The sequence below is a fragment of the Hyperolius riggenbachi genome, chromosome 4 (genome assembly GCF_040937935.1).
Source record: "Hyperolius riggenbachi isolate aHypRig1 chromosome 4, aHypRig1.pri, whole genome shotgun sequence".
Lineage (NCBI taxonomy): Eukaryota > Metazoa > Chordata > Amphibia > Anura > Hyperoliidae > Hyperolius > Hyperolius riggenbachi.
In genome coordinates, this window is record NC_090649.1 from 277,288,519 (window position 1) to 277,309,415 (window position 20,897).

Genomic DNA, 20,897 nt, shown 5'->3' on the forward strand with positions numbered 1-20,897 from the left:
TGGACTTTGCAAAGGCCTTCGATACTGTTCCCCACAGAAGTCTGGTGCAAAAGTTGAGGATGCAAGGACTGGGGAAGAGTCTGTGTGCATGGATAGGGAACTGGCTAATGGACAGAAAACAAAGAGTTGTGGTCAATGGATCGTACTCAAAATGGGAGACTGTTAGCAGTGGGGTCCCACAGGGGTCTGTACTGGGTCCAGTGCTCTTCAATTTATTTATTAATGACCTAGTAGATGCAGTAGTGAGCAATGTTGCTATTTTTGCAGATGATACAAAATTGTGCAGAATCATCAACTCTCAGGAAGATAGTGTCATATTGCAACAGGATCTGGATAGGATGGCTATATGGGCACATACATGGCAGATGAAATTCAATGTTGACAAATGTAAAGTCATGCATTTTGGTCGTACCAATGGTCTAGCACCATACAAAATAAATGGGATACAGTTGGGGACATCAAACTTGGAGAAGGACTTAGGAGTACTCATCGACAACAAGTTAAATAATCGTACTCAATGCCAAGCCGCTGCAGCTAAAGCTAACAAAATTTTGGGATGCATTAAAAGGGAAATAAAAACTCGAGATGCTAGCATAATATTGCCCCTGTTTAACTCTCTAGTAAGGCCACATCTGGAATATGGAATTCAGTTCTGGGCACCACATTACAAAAAAGATATTGCAGTTTTAGAGCAGGTGCAGAGACGAGCAGCAAAATTGATACGTGGGATGGAAGGTCTCGCTTACCAAGAAAGGTTAGATAAACTGGATTTATTTAGTCTAGAGAAAAGACGCCTTAGAGGGGATCTAATTAACATGTATAAATACATCAGAGGGCAATATAATAGCTTGGCGGATAAGCTTTTTGTCCCTAGGCCTTCTCAAAGGACTAGAGGACATGATCTGCGCATGGAGGAAAAACGTTTTAGCCATTTATTTAGGAAAGGGTTCTTTACAGTAAGAGTGATTAAGATGTGGAATGCATTGCCACAGGAAGTCGTTATGGCAAACTCTATACCTGCATTTAAAGGGGGCTTAGATGCTTTCCTTGCGTTGAAAGACATCCATGGCTACAATTACTAGGTTATGCCTAATGATGTTGATCCAGGGATTTTATCAGATTGCCATATGGAGTCGGGAAGGAATTTTTCCCTTTTGGGGCTAATTGGACCATGCCTTGTAGGGGTTTTTTCGCCTTCCTCTGGATCAACAGGGATATTTGAGGGAGCAGGCTGGAGTTGTACTTTGTACTGGTTGAACTTGATGGACGTATGTCTTTTTTTCAACCAAAATAACTATGTAACTATATAAACACATGATGTAGCTGCAAATGAATATAACAGTTTAACAGTGTGCTGACCAGGAAGCTGTTATGGGGTAATGGCCATTTTTAAAATGGAGGACGGAATTAAAAACGGAGAATTCCATTGATCACAGTGTACTAACAGGACGCAGTAGAGGAGAAAGAGATTGAGTAGTAGACTACACCGGAAGTGTGTATGGTTATTTTGACATTTTATTTTCAGTTCAGGTTCTCTCTTTTTTTTTTTTATGTTTAAAAAGAGTTTAACTTACCTGGTGCTTCTACCAGCCCCCTGCAGCCACCCTGTGCCCGCACTGTCACTGAACAATCCTCCAATATCGGCGTGTATAAGGCAAATGGAAGAGTGGTGGATTTGGAAGACTAATGGGCACCGCGACACAGGACAGGTAATGTATAAATGCACACATGTACATTTATACACTGGGAAAACAGTGCCAGGGGTTTTGTTGCATTTGTCGTTCCAGATATCACTCACCTTTCCCACCACGCACCTGATCAAGCAAGTCCGCCCTGCATCTTGCATTATGTCCGACTAATGAATGCGAATATGCATCGTTGATCGGGCATGCACTTGGTGGCACCAAATTTCATCCAATTCGATTATAATAATAGGATGGTTGACCAGTTGCCAAATCACCTGATGTAGGGCCACCTGTACGTTATCACCTCTGTAGTTATGGTTTCATGCAGTAGGCAGGGAATTCCTACCAGGCAGGCAGGATGTAGTTCACCACTCCTGCTGCCTCCTCTGCCAAGATGATTACAGCCAGCCTGCAGGAGGATCCTGTGTATGAAATCCAGGTGAGTGTCTGTGTCTGTGTACATTTCTGTACATGGATGTGTGTATGTACATGCTTGATGTCTTTTCCTCACTCTGTGTGCCTACTGTAAGTATTTCTTTAAATACAGTGTCACTTACTGCATAAAATACTAGAGAGTAAAGCAGACAACTCAGAATCCTCCATTTCACACTGCAGTCTCTAATAACACTACACTTAAAGGACAGAGGCTGACAAATGTGGATGATCACTAGGCTAGCGATGTGTTCTGTTGTTATGTGGGGAGTGGATGGCCAACAGTGCGAAGCAGGAGTGACGTCACGCAAGAAACGGATAAGTGGACAAACCAATGCTCTTGGCTGTAGTGATTGGCCAGAGCATGTGAGAGGGTATGGGGGCTGCTGTACACTCCCTGGATTCTCGGCAGAGGTGGTCGTTATTGACCACCTTGGTTGAGTTACATCTAGCATACACACCAAGATGATAACAGGTAAAACTGCTCAGAATCGTTATTAAAGACAGGGGCTAAACTTAGTGAATTGTGGCCAATGTTTGCTCATATTAGTTAGAAGAATTCCTTTGTTAAATTTAGTACAGCAATGGAGATTTCTCCAGCTCTGTCCCAAGTCCCTTAAAGAGGAGCTGTCAGCCATACTATCTCAGAAAAAAACACACCACATGTATAAGTAGATACATACTTGCTCTACTTACAGAACATATGTATTGCACTGTCCACGTTTTGATTTTAGTGATTTTTCTACAGTAAAAAAAGAAAAAATCCATCCAAGCATTTCCCATTTTAAGTGTGTCTATTTTGAAGCCAATTCTGATGTAACGCTGGTATAAGTGTACACTGAGTATACTATAACTCGAAGTCAGATCGTCACCTGAGGTCATACACGTGAGGTCAGAAATATGCGGTACAAAAGGATTAAGGCAGAGCTAGGTCAGTAACATGCTAAGTTCATACACTGGTAATCAGATGGCTAAAGTACAAAGGGCTGAGACAGGTGCTAAATCGTTAAACAGGCTGAAGTCATACACATAAGATCAGTTGGTAGAGGTGTTATAATTTAAGTAGGCCTCGGTTATTTGGACTGAGTTTTAGGTAAAAGGCTTGTTCGCAGAGTATACCTTTAAATAGAGTTTTTCGTGATGCAGGCAGAAGCATCTCAGGGTCTGCTTGAAGCAGATGATACAAGCAGATACTGAGAAGATGTTCCTAGTCCAAGGTCTTAGGCCTACACTGCCCCAGACAAATGGACTATGGGATCAATCAACAGAGGCCATATTTACAAACACAACATTCCTGCAACTGGGGCAAGGGGGCTCATAGAATATTAATTGAGTAGGTGTGTATCAGGACATCACAAGGGATCTGAACCAATCATAGATGGTTCAGATGATGACACAGTTAACTCTTTCCTGGTCAGTATTAAGGTTCAGGACTTGCCAAGGGAGGGCACTCTTACTTTCACGCTCTCCATCTACTGACTTCTACTGGCTGGAACCATCATTACTTCCTTTCTTTATGTAATCTGGTATAATGTATGCTGTACATAGTTAGTCTAGATGTAACGTAGTATAGATAGAAGATCACCTGATTACCTTCACTAGGAAGGTAATCAAGAAGCTGCAATGCAACAGAATTACTAAAGAAGAATCTGCTTTGCTAAGATATGATGACCTGTATCTGTATATCTGTGTACTGAATAAACCTTTTGGAACTTAGAAGATGCCTCAAGAAGTCTATCTCCTATAATGCTTGCTGTGAGGAGAGTCGAGTCAGCTCACATTCTGTGAGGTGCACCTCTAAGAGGGTGCTGGTGCCGGAGTAAAGGTGATTTCTAACAAGAGGTACAAACAGTTATAAGACAGAGACAGGGACGTTAGGCTAGCCGAGGTCAATATCGAATATCAGATGACTATAGTACAGAGGGATGAGACTTTAATCAAAGTGGAGGGCACGCCGGGTCATACACAGAATAACAATCAGGATGATTACAATGTGCAATACACAATACTGAACTAACTAGAGTATGTATATATTGGCAGTGTCTGCATATATACGTAGCTCTGCGGATAACTAACTAGACTCAGTAGTATAGCAAGGTCCAGTGCTCAGAGAACTGAAAGCTATAACGGACAGCGAGTAAATAAATTCCCAGGGTTTATATAGCAGGAATAGAGCACAGACCAAGTCCCCAGGAAAATCAGACCAATTGGCAACATCCCTGCAGCAAGTGTCAGCTGACCGCAGGAATCAGACGCCTCCTTAACCTATAAAGGCAGTTCTGAGCTGCCTCAATTGCGTTCACGGTCACTCGATCATCAGGTCTCCATATTTTGTCCATCCAAACTCAGGGAGAAGATATAACATTAAGGGATGTTATAACTGTGACTCAGTTATATTACTATTTACTTAAATGCCCTTGTGGGCACATCTATCTAGGCCAAACCACATCTAAATTAAAGGTAGGATTATCCTCTCATAAATCAGCTATCCACAATAAATTGATTGAACAAGCCGTTCCAGCCCACTTTGTTGTGCATGGACATCATGTCAACAAGCTGTGATGTCAGATCATTGAAGGGGTTCCCCCTATGAAAAGGGGTAGTAACAGACTTAAAAAAACAACTATACAGGGAAGCCTTCTGGATTAGGACTCTGGATTGTCTCCACCCGAGAGGTTTAAATAAGGAGTATGATCTGGCACCGCTGCTCTGACTGATGTCCTTGTGCAGCAATAACATTTTCATTGCTATCTTCCATTTTATTGATATACTTTATTCATTTCCCTGTGTGTTATTACATGTCTAACTACATCTGTTGTTTGGGGTTTCCTTCTTTACAGCTCTGGCTCCTTTATGGCGGCGTCCTGTCCCTATGACAACCTCCCCTTCTGGGAGCCCTGATGCCCTTATGCCGGCAGAGTGACGTGGACGCATTTGAGAACGCAATGCACGCATTGACATCTAGCATTGCATGCCACCTTTGCATCACACGCCCTCTGTCAGTGACCAATCGGATCTTCCGGTGGGGCACGTGGCTTCTGTGACTTGCGGTGACTTCGCCCGCCTCCAGTGGGCGTGGTCAGGCCGCAGATGGCTGCAGCTGCCTCTAGATGTGGCGTGTATGCCGGAGGAGATGGGAGGCAACCATAGGTGAGCGCTTCACTTTCTATTGGTCCACTCAAACTGCACATAGTTCCCCATCAGGTCCACTTGCTTGTAAAAGACCTACTATTGGTTGATTTGTTTCTGACCTCTGATTGGTAGATTTGATGGTGGGGGTGTATAAATACTTGAGCTTTTGTGTGTATACTGAGTCTGTCACATGCTTGATAAAGAAATATTCTTCGAAACGTCGCATTATATGTGACAGTCTGTATGCAACTACTTGAATAAAAGAGCATTTAAAACTACCGATGGTGCTGGCCTCATCTTACGCTACTCCTAGAGAGACTGCCAGAAACAACACGTTGACCCGCATCTACAGGGGAGTCGGGGATACGAACATGCTGACTCACGTCTACAGGGGAGCCGGGGATGCAACCAACCAAAAAGGAAGAGGAAGCTTCCTCCAGCTGCTCAGCGCAGCCTCCAGAGACAACACCAGGTAAGTTTGTTACACCTGTTGTAATTTCCTCCCTTACTCTCCTCTGCCTGATTTGCCCGCCAGCATGAGAAATATTGGCCAATCAGAGAGGAACAGAGGTGTGGGAGGGCAAAACAGAAGGGAAAGAGGCTTCAGCCTATCAGGCTGCATTAGTTAAGTCTGAGGGGAAATAGAGAAGCAAAAAAAGGACAACCCAGCATTCCCTGCAACTTCCTTTTTGTGTACCAAATTTTGTGTGTACCAAATAAGAGTCAGGTAAACTGGGGAATGATCATTTATCAACAAGAAAAGTAATAGGGATTTTAACTTTGATTGCCTGGTTAGCAACCTTATTACTTGTTTACCAGATAAAAAAAGAATTGATTTTTAATTTTATGCCCGACAGTTAAGGTGCGTACACACGCACTACAGCGGCCAATGACGGGTCCGTCGGCACCTCCCGATGGGCGGGTTTTCAGCAGACTGTAGGGAGTGTGTACGCACTGTCGGCGGACTGATAAGGCTGTTCCTGAATGATTCGCTTGGCGGATCGTTCAGGATCAGCTTTATCAGTCAGCCGACACTGCGTACACACGCACTACAGTCTGCTGAAAGTCCGCCCAGCGGGAGGTGCCGACGGACCCGTCGTTTGCTTCTGTAGTGCGTGTACGCACCTTTACACTTTAAAGTAAACGGGTAAATAATCCTGCTTATCAGGAAGCTCTGGCACCTAAACCATTTTAACATAGGAACTGTAGCTATATTCATCAAGAAACTCTTGTATGTGTAAGAAAATGACAGGTTCACATTAAGTAAAGAAGGATGAATAAATTAGTGCTTACCATTCTGTGAATGTATCGTGTATGCAGACCATGGTCATCTCTACTTTGGCCTACATCCTCTTCAACATCTTTCTTGTACTGTGGACTGATGGCAATGATGATCATGACGCCTATCTGCCCAGACCAGAAAAATGGAATACATCAATTTCATTTTTAAAATAGAAAACATTTAGCCTCTGTGGAATTTTGTAATTTTTTCACAGGATTATTCATTCTTAATCATACTAACATCACTGAGATACCGTTCCATCCACCGAATAATGTCCATTCCTCGCAGTGATCCCTCAAATATGTCAATCTGGGATAGAGAAAGACAGCAAGTTTGAGCACAGTTCATATGCATATATGGTTTATTTATGGTTTTAAAATTACACTGTACAAAGGCATGAAAGACAATATACTGTATTAATTCCTTTTGAGTGTTAATTGGTAGGGTATTTCAACAACTGCACTTGGGAAACTATAAAACCAAATTAGGGTCAATGCACCCTTCATCAAGCTCTGCATCTAGAGAATAACCCCAATGGTTTTTTGGAATATAATCATTTCTGTCTTGGTGGCCACCTATCACAATGACAGAAAATTAGAAAATCTATCCAATGGTACAACACACTTAATTAAATCCAAACAGGAGGGTTCCAGTCTCTTCTTGCACTATCCAAAAATATGAGGAAAAAAATTGGGCTTTTATTTTGTCACACAATTTATAACTGTTACACAGTTACAGTGAAGCAGAGACTGGGTGGGGCTAATGTTAGTATATATAAACAAGAGGAGTAATCATTTGATCATGATCCAAGGCTTCTACAGATTAAGGTTTTTTGATACATGGTAATAAAATGCTAAGCTGCACAGTACATTTCCCATCAGATATGTAGTATGATGGTTAAAAGGTAGGGATATCATGTGCGCCATAGATACCTGGCAGGTGGCTGCTGCTGGATCATGAAATGATAGTATCGTGGTTGTCAGGTGCCCACCGTCTGCACATCCACTGTGTTGCTTGTCTATTTTGCTGCTCATCATAGATTGGTATAGCAGTCTCTAGTCAATCCACTAACTGGTTTTAAGGACATTGTGAAGTGGAAGTGCAGTGGGTGTGCACCTAAAGCTGAGTTACCACCATTTCAAGTTTCTGGTATGCATACTTTTTATTCGTATATTCATTCAAGGTTCAAATTTGGCTATCATTCATAAAGCATTACCGCGCATGCAGTAAAGCAGAAAACAGCTGACTTTACCGAGCACTTAGGAAAGTGTCAATTCATAAAAGCAGTAACCACATGAAAAGCTGAAATTCCCAAGCAGTGAGGTAAATTACCAGCTTGTGCAATAAACACATCAACACGTCACTAAATGTCAATTCATAAAGATTACAGCAGGCAGTAATGGCATGGAACATACCGCCTGCTTTGAAGTGGTGATAAGAGAGCGATAAGAGAGAGGGACTGTGTGATGTTAATGGAGACTCAGCAGAAGCAGTGAGCTCTCCCCCTCAGGCAGAAGCAGAACAATCGGAATAAGCAAGGCTTCCTCTGAATACCTAAAGCCTCATCTACACGGGTAGATGAGGCGGTGATGTGGCTTATCAATCGAGCCGCTGATGCGGAATGCGGAAGAGGCGATCCGGCGGCTAATCGAGCCGTGTAGATGGGGCTTTAGGCTATGTTTTTAACCTCTTGGGGTCCTGTTTTTGAGAAGTCTATGCGCTGGATGTCAGAAAGCGTGGCATATGTAAAGTTTTTTGAAGTTCTACACTGTGGCAATTAAATAGATTGTTAAGAAAGACTTATAGACAGATACAGAACAGACAGATTCAGGGCAAGGAGAGGCAGTATAACAAAAGATGCACATCTAAAGGGAAGTTGGGGATGCCTCTTTTATTGTAATGCTGTCTCTGCATGGAGAAAATGAATGTAACAATGTTGTAACAATGTTACCGACAGTTGGGCTTCGGTAAAACACTGCATTTCTATCGCAGCTGGGAAAATGTTTATGAATTAGCGCACAAAAGTCTAAAATACCAAATGCAGTATTTTCCTGCCCAGCTTTTTTTTTAACCGCACATGCTTGTATGAATGATAGCCAATGTGCTTCAGGCGTGAGGGAGATGTAAGTACCTTTATGCATATCTTTTGGAACTGTACTAAAATGCATCCCTTTTGGTCAAAGACATTGAAGGTAATCAATACTTTATGTGGCACTTCCTTTTTGTTGGACCCATGTCTGATATTGCTGTGCAGACTCTGGGAAACTTCCCTCACAACCCATAAGTAATTGGTGGTTAACCTACTATGCTTCTATGCCTGTAAGGAAATTCTAAAACGCAGGAATGGGGCTTTCCCCAACCTTGGTGACATGGGCACTAGTGGTAAACAGGGCTCTCCCTACATATTTGTTTAGGAATAGCCCCCTAAAATTCCTAGAGATCAGGTCTGCTTAGTACATTTTAGTAGACTGAACTATGTTGGATATGATAGTCTTTGGTGACCCCTGTGGGGAGGGGCAGTGCTGGCATTACTTTCTTTTTTCTTCTTTTTTTCGCTCTCAATGTCCGCTTCCAGAGAGTAATTATTCAATTATTTAATGGTCAATTTTTTTTCCCGACAAACTGTCGACATAAGTTTACCAACTGAATATATTGTTATGGTATGGTTTAGTTGATCATGGTCATTGATGCCTACTACATTGGCCTCAATTCACTAAGATCCTGCTGGAGATAATAAGGCAAGAGAACACTTACCTCCACACAGTGAGAGAGTTATCTTATCTCTTCATTACTTAAGTTACTTCCTCTGTAGTTAATTTCCCTACTCTGTGGTTAAGTTACCTCCTCTGTAGTTATTTTCACATGCAGTTAATTAACAACCTTTAACTCTGGAGTTATTTTAAGAATTGAAGAGTTAACTTTAAGACAGAAGAGTTAACTTTAGGTTTGCCTGAGGAAAAATGTTTCCTGAGTAATACATGCCTCGTCACCATGGTGATAACTAGAGAAACGTTATTAAAGACAGGAGATAAGCTTAGTGAATTGAGGCCATTGTCTCGATCCAACTGTTGAAAATCTGTATCACTATTGCATGTGCTTTTTATTACAATTGTTTTATGACTGAAATAAAATTTTGCCTTCAAAAAAACTGAAATGGGATGATGGTGTTAAAACTTACAGTTGCCTTGAATCCATTAGCACAAAGAAGGTTTGCCAGCTGTATAACAGAGGGTGCAGTGTCCAGGGAATACGTTATGAAAACCCTCCCTGCAAAATACAAAGTGCAGGTCAACAATTTGCATTTGTGGTGCCAAATCAGCTGACAAGTGAGATTGGTGGACTCACAAAAGCCAGCTTTGTTTTTCTATTTAAATGTGACAACTGGAACGCCAGCCAAAAGTTTTATGTTATATCAGACTGGAATGGTTAGAATGTTTGCCAAATTTGTCTGTATCACTATTAGAAAGGTTTACTTTCATTTCCCCTTGTGGTAACTAATCCATTGCACAGGAAGCAATGAGAAATATTAACAAGCATATACAGATTGTGGTAACTAATCCATTGCACAGGAAGCAATGAGAAATATTAACAAGCATATACAGATTAGAGATGGCCCAAACCTCCGATTTTCGGTTCGCAAATTTCCGCAAAAAGTTCGGTTCGCCCGAACTTCCGAAATAGACTTCAATGGGGGGGCGAACTTGGAAAACTGAAAAATTTATGCTGGCCACAAAAGTGATGGCAAAGATGTTTCAAGGGGTCTAACATCTGAGTTTTTGCATGGATGAGTGGGATAGACGCCAAAAGTCCCAGGGAAAAATCTGGATTTGATGCAAAGCAGCGTTTTAAGGGCAGAAATCACATTGCATGATAAATTGCAGGCCTAAAGTGCTTTAAAACATCTTGCATGTGTATACATCAATCAGGGAGTGTAATTAGAGTACTGCTTCACACTGACACACCAAACTCACTGTGTAACGCACCGCAAACAGCTGTTTGTGTTGTGACGGTGGTGCTGGACTGGTGCGCACCATGGCGAGAGTGCAGGCGATAGCAGTTTTCAAGCCCATATGGTCGCCAGGCTGAGGTGATTGTCCAGCTGATCGAATTTGGTCTATCCACAATGAAGCAACGACCTTATTATCTTCGGTGTGCCCCCCTTTCCCGAGACACTCATATAGCAGGCGGTCATTGCTTCATTGTGATATGCAAGCCCCTTCACCGCGGCAAGGTAATGATCACGAAGGGGAATTGGCACATGTACATGCCTTTTGTTTTGTTGTTGCAGCCGCAGTGCAGCCAGAAAAATTAGGCAGGCATGTACACGCACCAGAAAAATTAGTATAGCGGCCGCGGCTAGCAGCGGCCTTAAAAATTCAGGAATCCGCCTGGAGTCCTGGACCCTGTTGGTGGCGGCGGAGAAGGCAGTCAAGCGCCCTGCAGGCAGAGATGCTGTGTGAGGAGCGACTTAGTCTTGGGGCAGGCAGTCACACGGGGTGCAGGCAGAAATGCTGTGTGTGGGGACTGACTTAGTCTTCGGGCAGGCTTGACCGTGGATAGCAGACCACGTGGTCAGATGGTCCCTTGACCCAACGCTGTGTGCCAGAGATGACACCACTTGCCTTTCAACATCACGGTACAGTTTGGGTATCGCCTTTTTTGAGAAATAATTGCTTATCTTCCACTGCGGTGTGTGGATTTGCTTTTGTGTGCTGCTTTCCCTCAGGTGGTCATCCCATTGCAGTTTGTGCTTTGTAATCATGTACCTTCGTAAGGTAGTTGTCCCTACGCGGGTCTTGGTCTTGCCACGGCTCAGTTTTTGGTGGCAGAGAGTACTGATGGCATTGTCAAACTCCAGTCCTTGAGGGCCGAAGTCCTCACACATTTTTGGCACAGTTCAAATGAATTGATGGGACTGAATTAGGAAAGGTGTGGTTCATAAAGCAGAACACATTTCTCCCTTTCCAAGTTCATCCTAAACACTGGCATGGATATGGTCGTTGAGGACTGGAGTTCGACATAAAGTTGTGTATAGGATTTAATGGTTCCATAGTTTTCTGTTGAAGTAGCCAAGTACAGTAGTATGGTACAAACTGGGAGAAAAATAAACCAACAACAGCAAAGCAGTGTCTGGAAGTATATTCAGTTAGATAATCAAAAATAACTCTTGCTCCACAATTCTCCTTTCTGCTGCTATCTGTGGCTGACACAGTAGGTTATGCAATCACTAGACACTCATTTAGGCATTGCAGAATTTAGGCATCATAAACTATTAGTCACCTGCGTCTGTCACATTATTTTATGCTACTGTTAATCTTCCCATAATTCCCTGCTTACATCACTCATACTAGTTTTTGTCTTTCAAGCTCATTTTGTAATCTTAGCTGCAAAGCACAGTATGCACAAGCTGACCTTTGAGCTGATATGATAAAAGATCTGATGCACTGATTCTCCAGAAGCAACACACACCTGTCCATTCAAATGAGGCTTTTTTGTCACATGATATTCTAGACAGACATTTTATTATTATAATTTATTTTATTTTCTGTAAATATCAGTGTCTTGATTAGGCTTCCAAAACTCAGATAAACTTTATTTGTGCACTCATGTTACCAGTCTCCATCAAAATATGCAATTTAATTCTAGTTTTGTTTATGGGAATAAGGAAAAAAAAAGTATGAAATGTGAAGACTGGAAAATAGGCTAATTTATTCAGTCAATACCATCCTGGGGAATCCATGTGGATTTGGGACTCAGCAACACAGAGGTGGCAGTTTAGAGTGGTAGCAACTATAAAGACTGAGAAGACTGTGGGTATCCATTGGCTGAGCTGATGGCCCCACCCACATAGGCATGTTTTAATAAAAGTAAACTCTATGTTTCAGAAGCTAAAAAAAAATCCTGAAACTATACAGTAAACTGGTGTTGTGCAATTTGTTTTTGTAATTTAATGTAAAAATGATCTGATTTCAGTTTCTACACACCTAGAATTTTCTGAAGCTGACAGCAGGCGGGTCGATGGGGGTTAGATCTGGAGAACTTCCCGGGACCTGGTTCAATGTTGCCCCAACATTATAAGAGACACGGGCGCCATCTGCAAGGAGTGAACTGCCTCTTGCATCCCAGCCTCATCCTCCCTATGCAGCTATGGGTACACAATGCCCCCTGCCCATTCAGTAGAGCAAGAAGAGATTCCTCTTTAGTATTCCCTCATTCACTCCAGTAAATGGGCAGTGAGCATGGTGTATAGCCCATAGCTGCAGCTGCATCTGTGCAGCGTCTGTACGGGGCAGCAGTTCCCCCACCAGTGAGAAGTGCAGCCAGCCCCCCCCCCCCCCCCCCCCCCCACACCAGTAAGAAGTGTGGTCAGTATGGTGATACACTGTGATTATGTCAGTTTTCAGCTTCGTTTCCACTTGAATTGAGATTTTGCATACACATTTTCACTCACACACGGTTTAATGCATTAATATGTTATAGACACTGAACTTTTTGTTGTCATTAAAAAATATATTGGAATTTGGAATTTAAGTTTGCAGCTAGCTTAGAAATTCTAGAATTGACAAAAGGCTCAAAATGCACTTATTTGCACCTTCAGTAACAGTACTCTGATATCTATGCATTGGAATGTTTGTGTTTTATAAGTAGATAAGAACACAGTAAGTATCCTGAAACAATGTTTTCATTAGTCCTTGTAATATAACAAGCTAAACAGAAAGCATTGAGTTTTCTGCTTAAACTATTAATTTCCCTTTAATAGAGGAGTACTTACTCTGGTCTGATGGCAATTTACTTGTTCTCAGTCCTGTTCTGGGCTCCTCTGGATGTGGACTGAAAGGTGGTGGGATTAGTCTGACTGGAGGTCTTTGGAGATAGACATGGCCATCATTGCCATGAAGAACATGAGGAGGGCCATGCCCACAATTTGATAACACTTGATTTGGACCACTAAATGTAAATTTAAAAAAAAAAGGAGAGAGAGAAAGAAATGATATAAGTACAAGATGCCCCAGTTCAAACCTCCTATGGCAACTGCTGTGAATCCCAAGCTGAAGGTGTGACTAGAAGGTTACACAGTGGGTAATGATTTGATCTAATAAACTACTGGAATCAGAAAAGTGCAGCACAACACTACTTTTGAGAATAAAAGTGAATTAATACATGCCCAAGCTCTTGAACTCCAGGGTTTCACTGCAGCACCACTAATAACACTATTACTATCACACCACAATGTTTAAGAATGTTTTTGTTTTCTATATTTTTTATTAAAAGAAGAACAGCAATGGAAATCATTCATAAATAGACATCATTTTAGGAAGTAAAAATGTTTTTGAAGTGACAGTATAAAGTATAGGTGTGCGCCACCTCAATACATGCCTGTAAATGCGCAGCTAGAACAAGATACTTAAAGGGACACTGTAGGGGGGTCGGGGGAAAATTAGTTGAACTTACCCGGGGCTTCTAATGGTCCCCCGCAGACATCCTGTGCCCGCGCAGCCACTCACCGATGCTCCGGCCCCGCCTCTGGTTCACTTCTGGAATTTCAGACTTTAAAGTCTGAAAACCACTGCACCTGCGTTGCCGTGTCCTCACTCCCGCTGATGTCACCAGGAGCACACTGCGCAGGCACAGACCATACTGAGCTTGTGCTAAACACTCCTGGCCATCGTCAGTGAGAGTCAGGACACAGCAACGCAGGCGCAGTGGTTTTCAGACTTTAACGTCTGAAATTCCAGAAGTGAACCGGAGGCGGGGCCGGAGCATCGGTGAGTGACTGCGCGGGCACAGGATGTCTGCGGTGGACCATTAGAAGCCCCGGGTAAGTTCAACTCATTTTCTCCCGACCCCTACAGTATCCCTTTAAAGAGAAACTCCGACCAAGAATTGAACTTTATCCCAATCAGTAGCTGATACCCACTTTTACATGAAAAATATAATGATTTTCACAAACAGACCATCAGGGGGCGCTGTATGACTGATTTTGTGCTGAAACCCCTCCCACAAGAGGCTCTGGTACCGTACGGTACACTGGGCAAACTGCCACAATGTAACAATGACACACACAGGAAATGGCTGTTTATAGCTGTCTGTTAAAGCCAGAACAGCTACATAATCTGCCCACAGTAACAATGTCACCATGTAATACATGTCAGAATGTGAATCTGGGAGAGGAAAGATTTTACAATGAGCAAACTCTGACTAAATCATGTATACATAATTATTGTAAAAATTAAGCACCTTTTTATATTAAATTATTTTCACTGGAGTTCCTCTTTAAGAGCCAAAAGATGAAGGAACCCGATAATCTGCAATATGTATAAAGTGCTGAATAGTGGGTCGAATTACTAAAAACAAACAAATACAGTACAATTCGTGGTGGGAGGGGACATTCTATCAAAAAAGAGCATTGCTGCCAACTCATCGCTTTAATTACTGACACATCTAATTTATACAGGTTCTGGGGCTATTTGCACATAATCAGTGCCTTAACTGCATCTACCTAGCTAGCCACATAACCTGTATAATTCATGTGTCAGTAATTAAAGGGATGAGTTAGCAACACTGATAAAGAGCGCCGGGTGAAGCAGCAAGTAAAATATTGGCAATATTATTATTACTATTACGAGCTGGCTAATTACACCCACAAGTAGAATATCAGCAATATTATTACTATTGGGGTGATTGTGATAATGGAATATCGGATATTCTATTTTTGACTTTCCTAACACATCTACTCCTAACACTATCTACTGATAGCTAACCTTAGCTGAGCCTAACACTAACGCTCCTTTTACCGACTCGTAATACTAATCTACCGCTATCTAACCATCTCCACCACTTTTTGTCCTTCCGTCGCCTCGTCACTTCCTGCTCCCAAATTGTCCACTGGGTGCTGCTATAGCGGCAATTACTATGATGTGTTGCCCAAGTTTCCTTTTCCCCGGATTGGGGAAGGGAATGGACTGGCAATGGCAAGGATTAATAAGCAATATTGTATACTTACCTTTACTATATAAAAGGTAAGTATACAATCACCTCCAAACAAAATTAATATATTATGCACTATATAATACAGGTGTTTTTGTATCTATATTCCATTTATGAGTAAATGGGATGTTAACCTCCTGAGCGGTATGGACGAGCTCAGCTCGTCCATCACCGCCGGAGGCTGCCGCTCAGGCCCTGCTGGGCCGATTTTTATCAAATAAAGTGCAGCACACGCAGCCGGCATTTTGCCAGCCGCGTGTGCTGCCTGATCGCCGCCGCTCTGCGGCGATTCGCCGCGAGCAGCGGCGAAAGAGGGCCCCCCTAGCCGCCTGAGCCCTGCGCAGCCGGAACAAAAAGTTCCGGCCAGCGCTAAGGGCTGGATCGGAGGCGGCTGACGTCAGGACGTCGGCTGACGTCCATGACGTCACTCCGCTCGTCGCCATGGCGACGATCTAAGCAAAACAAGGAAGGCCGCTCATTGCGGCCTTCCTTGTTTATTATGGGCGCCGGAGGCGATCGGAAGAACGCCTCCGGAGCGCCCTCTAGTGGGCTTTCATGCAGCCAACTTTCAGTTGGCTGCATGAAATAGTTTTTTTTTTATTAAAAAAAAACCCTCCCGCAGCCTCCCTGGCGATCTCAATAGAACGCCGAGGAGGTTAATACACACAGATCTTTATTCTTATATTTAAAGACTTTGGATGTGAAATTGTACAAACGAGTATATTTTTGCATTTTTTTGCTATGTCTTATTATTGTAATTTATCAATGCCATTATTGTCATTTTGATTGAATGTGATCGTATACTTACCTTTTTATATATACTATTACTTCACAAGTATTTTTGATGGAGGTTGTTGCATATTAATCCTTGCCAGCCTTTTTTTCCTCCCTCCATGATTTTGAATTGTTTTCAGTAGTTTGTGATCCTTTCATTCAAAGTTTACAATAACTATCTCCTATCAGCTTTATCTTAAAAAACTCCTTATCCCAACTTGCAAAGCCCTCAGTAACTTGTCCCACCATGCGTTTCCTTACCTGTCTGTTCCCATGCACCATAATAAAAGTACATGGAAATACAAAAAAGGCGAAGTGCCTCTCCTTATTTGACATAACTCATGGTTTAGCTCTCCTTATTTGACATAACTCATGGTTTAGCTCTCCTTATCTATTTATCTCATGAATTATCTCTCCTTATTTGTTTATCTCTTGCATTAGCACTCCTTACAGTTAAGATGAAAAGTAAATAACCTTTGTGAATCAACTCCCATATCAGTAGTAATTGTATGCTGTTCTTACCTCCAGTTTGCTTGAAGTTGTGGTTGGTACATAAGAGGCTGTTGCATGGGAGGGCGGATGCAGGGGCCACACTGTAATGCATATCTTCTGTCTAAAACAATAACGCAGTAATGGAATAATAAGCCTCCTTTATGTTCAAACATACAAATAACCTATACAGTAAGCAGATGTATAAGCACACTGTGGGCACTCTGCTCATGAGCGTCAGCGATGTGACCTGTTTCTACTACATGCGGATTCTGGATGTAGAGAAACTCCAATGAATGCCTATGGGCCTGTTTCCACTAATGTTTTCATTGTATGGGAAAACAGATGCATGATGCAGAAATCTGCAAATCGCATTTAGTGGAAACAGGCCCAAAGGTATTCATTGGAGTCAGTTTTTCTGCACCCATAATCCGTGTGTAGTGGAAACAGGCCCTAATTAGCCACATTCAGAAATCTGAATGCAGAAAAAACGATGCAGAAGTAGTGGAAATAGGCCCTTAACCTATTTTGGTTCCTGGACGTAGAAACTACGTCCAGGAACCATGCGCGCTACCGCGCGCCCCCGCGGCCGATCGCGCGCGTGCACGCGCACTCCCGGCCTGCGGATTCGGTAGCCAGGGAATCAATGTATCGGGCTATGGTGCCCGATCACCGATTCCTCTCCCCTGCTGAAAAAGCGACAGCTTCTCTTGGAAGCTGCGCCTTTTCTGGCCATTCCCTTCCTGATGCGCCACTCTAAGCGTGTGTTACGCTTAGAGTGACGTCATGTAAACAAACTCATGGCCGCTATCTTGTGGCCAAAAAGTAATACTACACCTGAAAATAAAAATAAATTAAAATGAACACACATTTACATTATAAATCTATTGTTTACCCCCCACCCTACCAAAACTACCCAAATAAAATGTTTACTATAAAAAAAAACAAAAAACATTACAATTAAAAAAAAAAAACATGTAAATATTTACCTAAGGGTCTAAACTTTTTAAATATCAATGTAAAGATGAAATATTTCTATATTTTTTTTTATTTTAAACTTGTTAATAGTGATAGATGCAAAATGGAAAAAATGCACCTTTATTTCCAAATAAAATATTGTCGCCATACATTGTGATAGGGACATAATTTTAACGGTGTAATAACCGGGACATATGGGCAAATACAATACGGAGTTTTAATTATGGAGGCATGTATTATTTTAAAACTATAATGGCTGAAAACTGAGAAATAATGAATTTTTCCATTTTTTTCTTATTCTTCCTGTTAAAATGCGTTTACAGTAAAGTGGCTCTTAGCAAAATGTACCCCCCAAAGAAAGCCTAATTGGTGGCGGAAAAAACAAGATATAGATCAGTTCATTGTGATAAGTAGTGATAAAGTTATAGGCTAATGAATGGGAGGTGAACATTTCTCACGTGAAAACCACGGAACCTGAATGGGTTAAGACAGTAGCTGATGGTCCGCTTGGACTACCGCTGTGCTGACTACACATAGGAACCACAAGTCTGACCAACAAACTAGAAAACACACTGATTTTAGTGGCTTTGTGCTGCTTGATGAAAATCCTCATAACTGATCATCCAATATCAACTGAAAAAATGACTGAAATGCATCTATTGATTAAGCTTAGGTTCACACTAGGAGGTCGATTCACAAAAGGTGATAACTGCTATCACAGCAGTTATCACGCAATGTGCGGCTCGCAGGGCTTATCACGCGAACATCGTTAGTTCACGTGATAAGCGAAGGTTATCGCGAGATCATGTGCACGTTTCACGTGAAAAGCGCACATGATCGCGCAATAACCTTCGCTTATCACGTGACCTAACGCTGTTCGTGTGATAAGCACTGCGAGCCGCACATCGCGTGATAACTGCTGTCATAGCAGTTATCACGCTTTCGTGAATCGACCTCTAGGTCCGGAAATGTATCCGTGGCTCCGTTTTTCAAACCTGATCAAAACCAGAGCCACGGATAGCAATAGCAGCCGTCTTACCCATTTTCCATGTCCCAGCACTGCCTGTGGGTGGGGAGGGGGCCGCCATGCTGGAGGGGAAAGCAGCCAGGACGGGGGGTTTCAGCTAGTTTCTGCTTAAAATACTTTAAAAATCAATGTTAGAAAGCAAGCGGCGTGCGGGGAACTTACTCACTTCCTTGCGCTCCACCACTCGCCGCCCAATGAAGTACAGAGGGCGGCATTACAGGAAGTGACACGGCGAGTGGTGGAACGCAAGGAAGTAAGTTACCCATTCGCCGCTTGCTTTATAACATTGCTTTTTCAAGTATTTTAAGCAGAAACTAGCTGGAGGGGGACCCAGGTGAGGGGGGGGGGTGACCCCCCTCCCCGCTGTCCGCCGCAAACCCCCCATCCTGGCTGCTACCTCTTCCAGCATGGCGGCCCCCCTCCACCCATGGCCAGGGCTGGGGATACGTTTCCATGGACTAGAAACGTAGGCTGCAAAAAAGTATTTTTAAAGAAAACGGGGAGGAAAAAAATGTATTTACAAAAATGGATCAGTTTGAAACGGATCCGATCTGGAACGGACAAGTGTGGACCTAGCCTGAGGCTAGATTCACAGTGGGACGTTGCGTTTTGATGCCACGTTAAAGTCGCACCGCAAGCTTACAACGCAACGCGCCCAAAAAGTGGCAACGCAGCGTTACCGTCGCATACAGCAGATACAGTAAAAAATACAGGCAATGAAAAGTATGCTTCCAAGTCATTACTGAGCATGTGCAAACAGTCCAACGCAGCTAATAACGTGTATAACGCACTGCATGCAGTACTTTTACTTAACGTGCAGCGTTAGACACCAACGCAACGTGTGCACTGTGAACAGGGCTTTGATTTTTCATTGCAGTGAGTTATTCTGCGTTAAATGCTGTTTTAACGCGCGACTTTAACGTCCCACTGTGAACTTAGCCTTAGGGAAATATAATCAATATTCACTGGCATGTGCTGTTCCTATGTGTTAATCCATATGTTCCTAAATGTGTAGTCCACATTAGACATACAGAAGCAGTCACTTGAGTTAGATGGACAGCTACAACTCAAGCTGTACATTTTCCTGTTGGAAATAGCTACAGTGGGATGCGAACGTTTGGGCAACCTTGTTAATCGTCATGATTTTCGTGTATAAATCGTTGGTTGTTACAATAAAAAATGTCAATTAAAAAGACACTGAAGCGAAAAAAAAATATATGATATAATGAATTGGTTGTGTACTATGAATAATTTCTAGAAGATTAGCAGCAAAGAAAATATTCTCATACTTTTATTTTCAGGTATATAGTGTTTTTTCTAACATTGCATTATTCTATAATATGTGCAGATTACACAACACTCAGCATTCAAAATGATTCTTTCAGAGCAGACTGTGAAGTAATGACCTTTCCTCTAGCAGAGAAAAAGTAAATAGTCCAAAAACACTTGAGATAATAAAAGTCAGATAACAGCCCTCTCCACGACTAAAGCTGGCCATACACTGGCCCGATTTGCCGCCGTTTCGACAGCAGATTCGATCACTGGGATCGAATCTGCTGCCAATCGTTCGCGCTACACGCCGAATTTCGATCCATTCCATCCGATCCCGTCGATCGCGCCGTGCGGAAAATAACCGTTGATCGCCCACAGGTAAAGAGCGCATCGCTAGCGGCGTTCGAGTGCCCGACGACCGATGCAATAGAGCTGCAATACATTACCTGCTCCGCCGGCGCGACTCCCGGGTCTCTGCTCTTCTTCTCCGCTCTGGTCTGGTCTCCGGCATGCTTCCCTTCTTCCTGTCCCGGCAGGAAGTTTAAACAGTAGAGGGCGCTCTACTGTTTAAACTTCCCCCAGACAGGAAGAAGGGAAGCATGCCGGAGACCAGACCAGACCAGAGCGGAGAAGAAGAGCGGAGACCCGGGAGTTGCGCCGGCGGAGCAGGTAATGTATGCGGGATGGGGGGGAAGCGGTGGCAGCACCACCACCACCACCACAGATTGTGAACGGTTTCAGGCTGAAATCGGTTCACAATCTGTTTGCAGTAAAGGTAGCCATACGATCCCTCTCTGATCAGATTCGATCAGATAGGGATCTGTCTGTTGGTCGAATC

The 20,897-nt window shown here is 42.8% G+C and overlaps 1 protein-coding gene across 1 annotated transcript in view; it reads right to left on the reverse strand.

Annotated features, from left to right (window-relative positions):
- Window positions 1–20,897, reverse strand: part of TRAF3IP2 (TRAF3 interacting protein 2) — a 55,220-nt gene that overhangs the window by 14,985 nt on the left and 19,338 nt on the right. The window contains exons 3-7 of the mRNA XM_068231313.1: window positions 16,816–16,906; window positions 13,304–13,479; window positions 9,710–9,798; window positions 6,772–6,840; window positions 6,543–6,656 (exon numbers count right to left, since the gene is read on the reverse strand). Coding sequence (XP_068087414.1) covers window positions 6,543–6,656; window positions 6,772–6,840; window positions 9,710–9,798; window positions 13,304–13,479; window positions 16,816–16,906 — 539 coding nt within the window. The remainder of the gene's footprint in view (window positions 1–6,542; window positions 6,657–6,771; window positions 6,841–9,709; window positions 9,799–13,303; window positions 13,480–16,815; window positions 16,907–20,897) is intronic.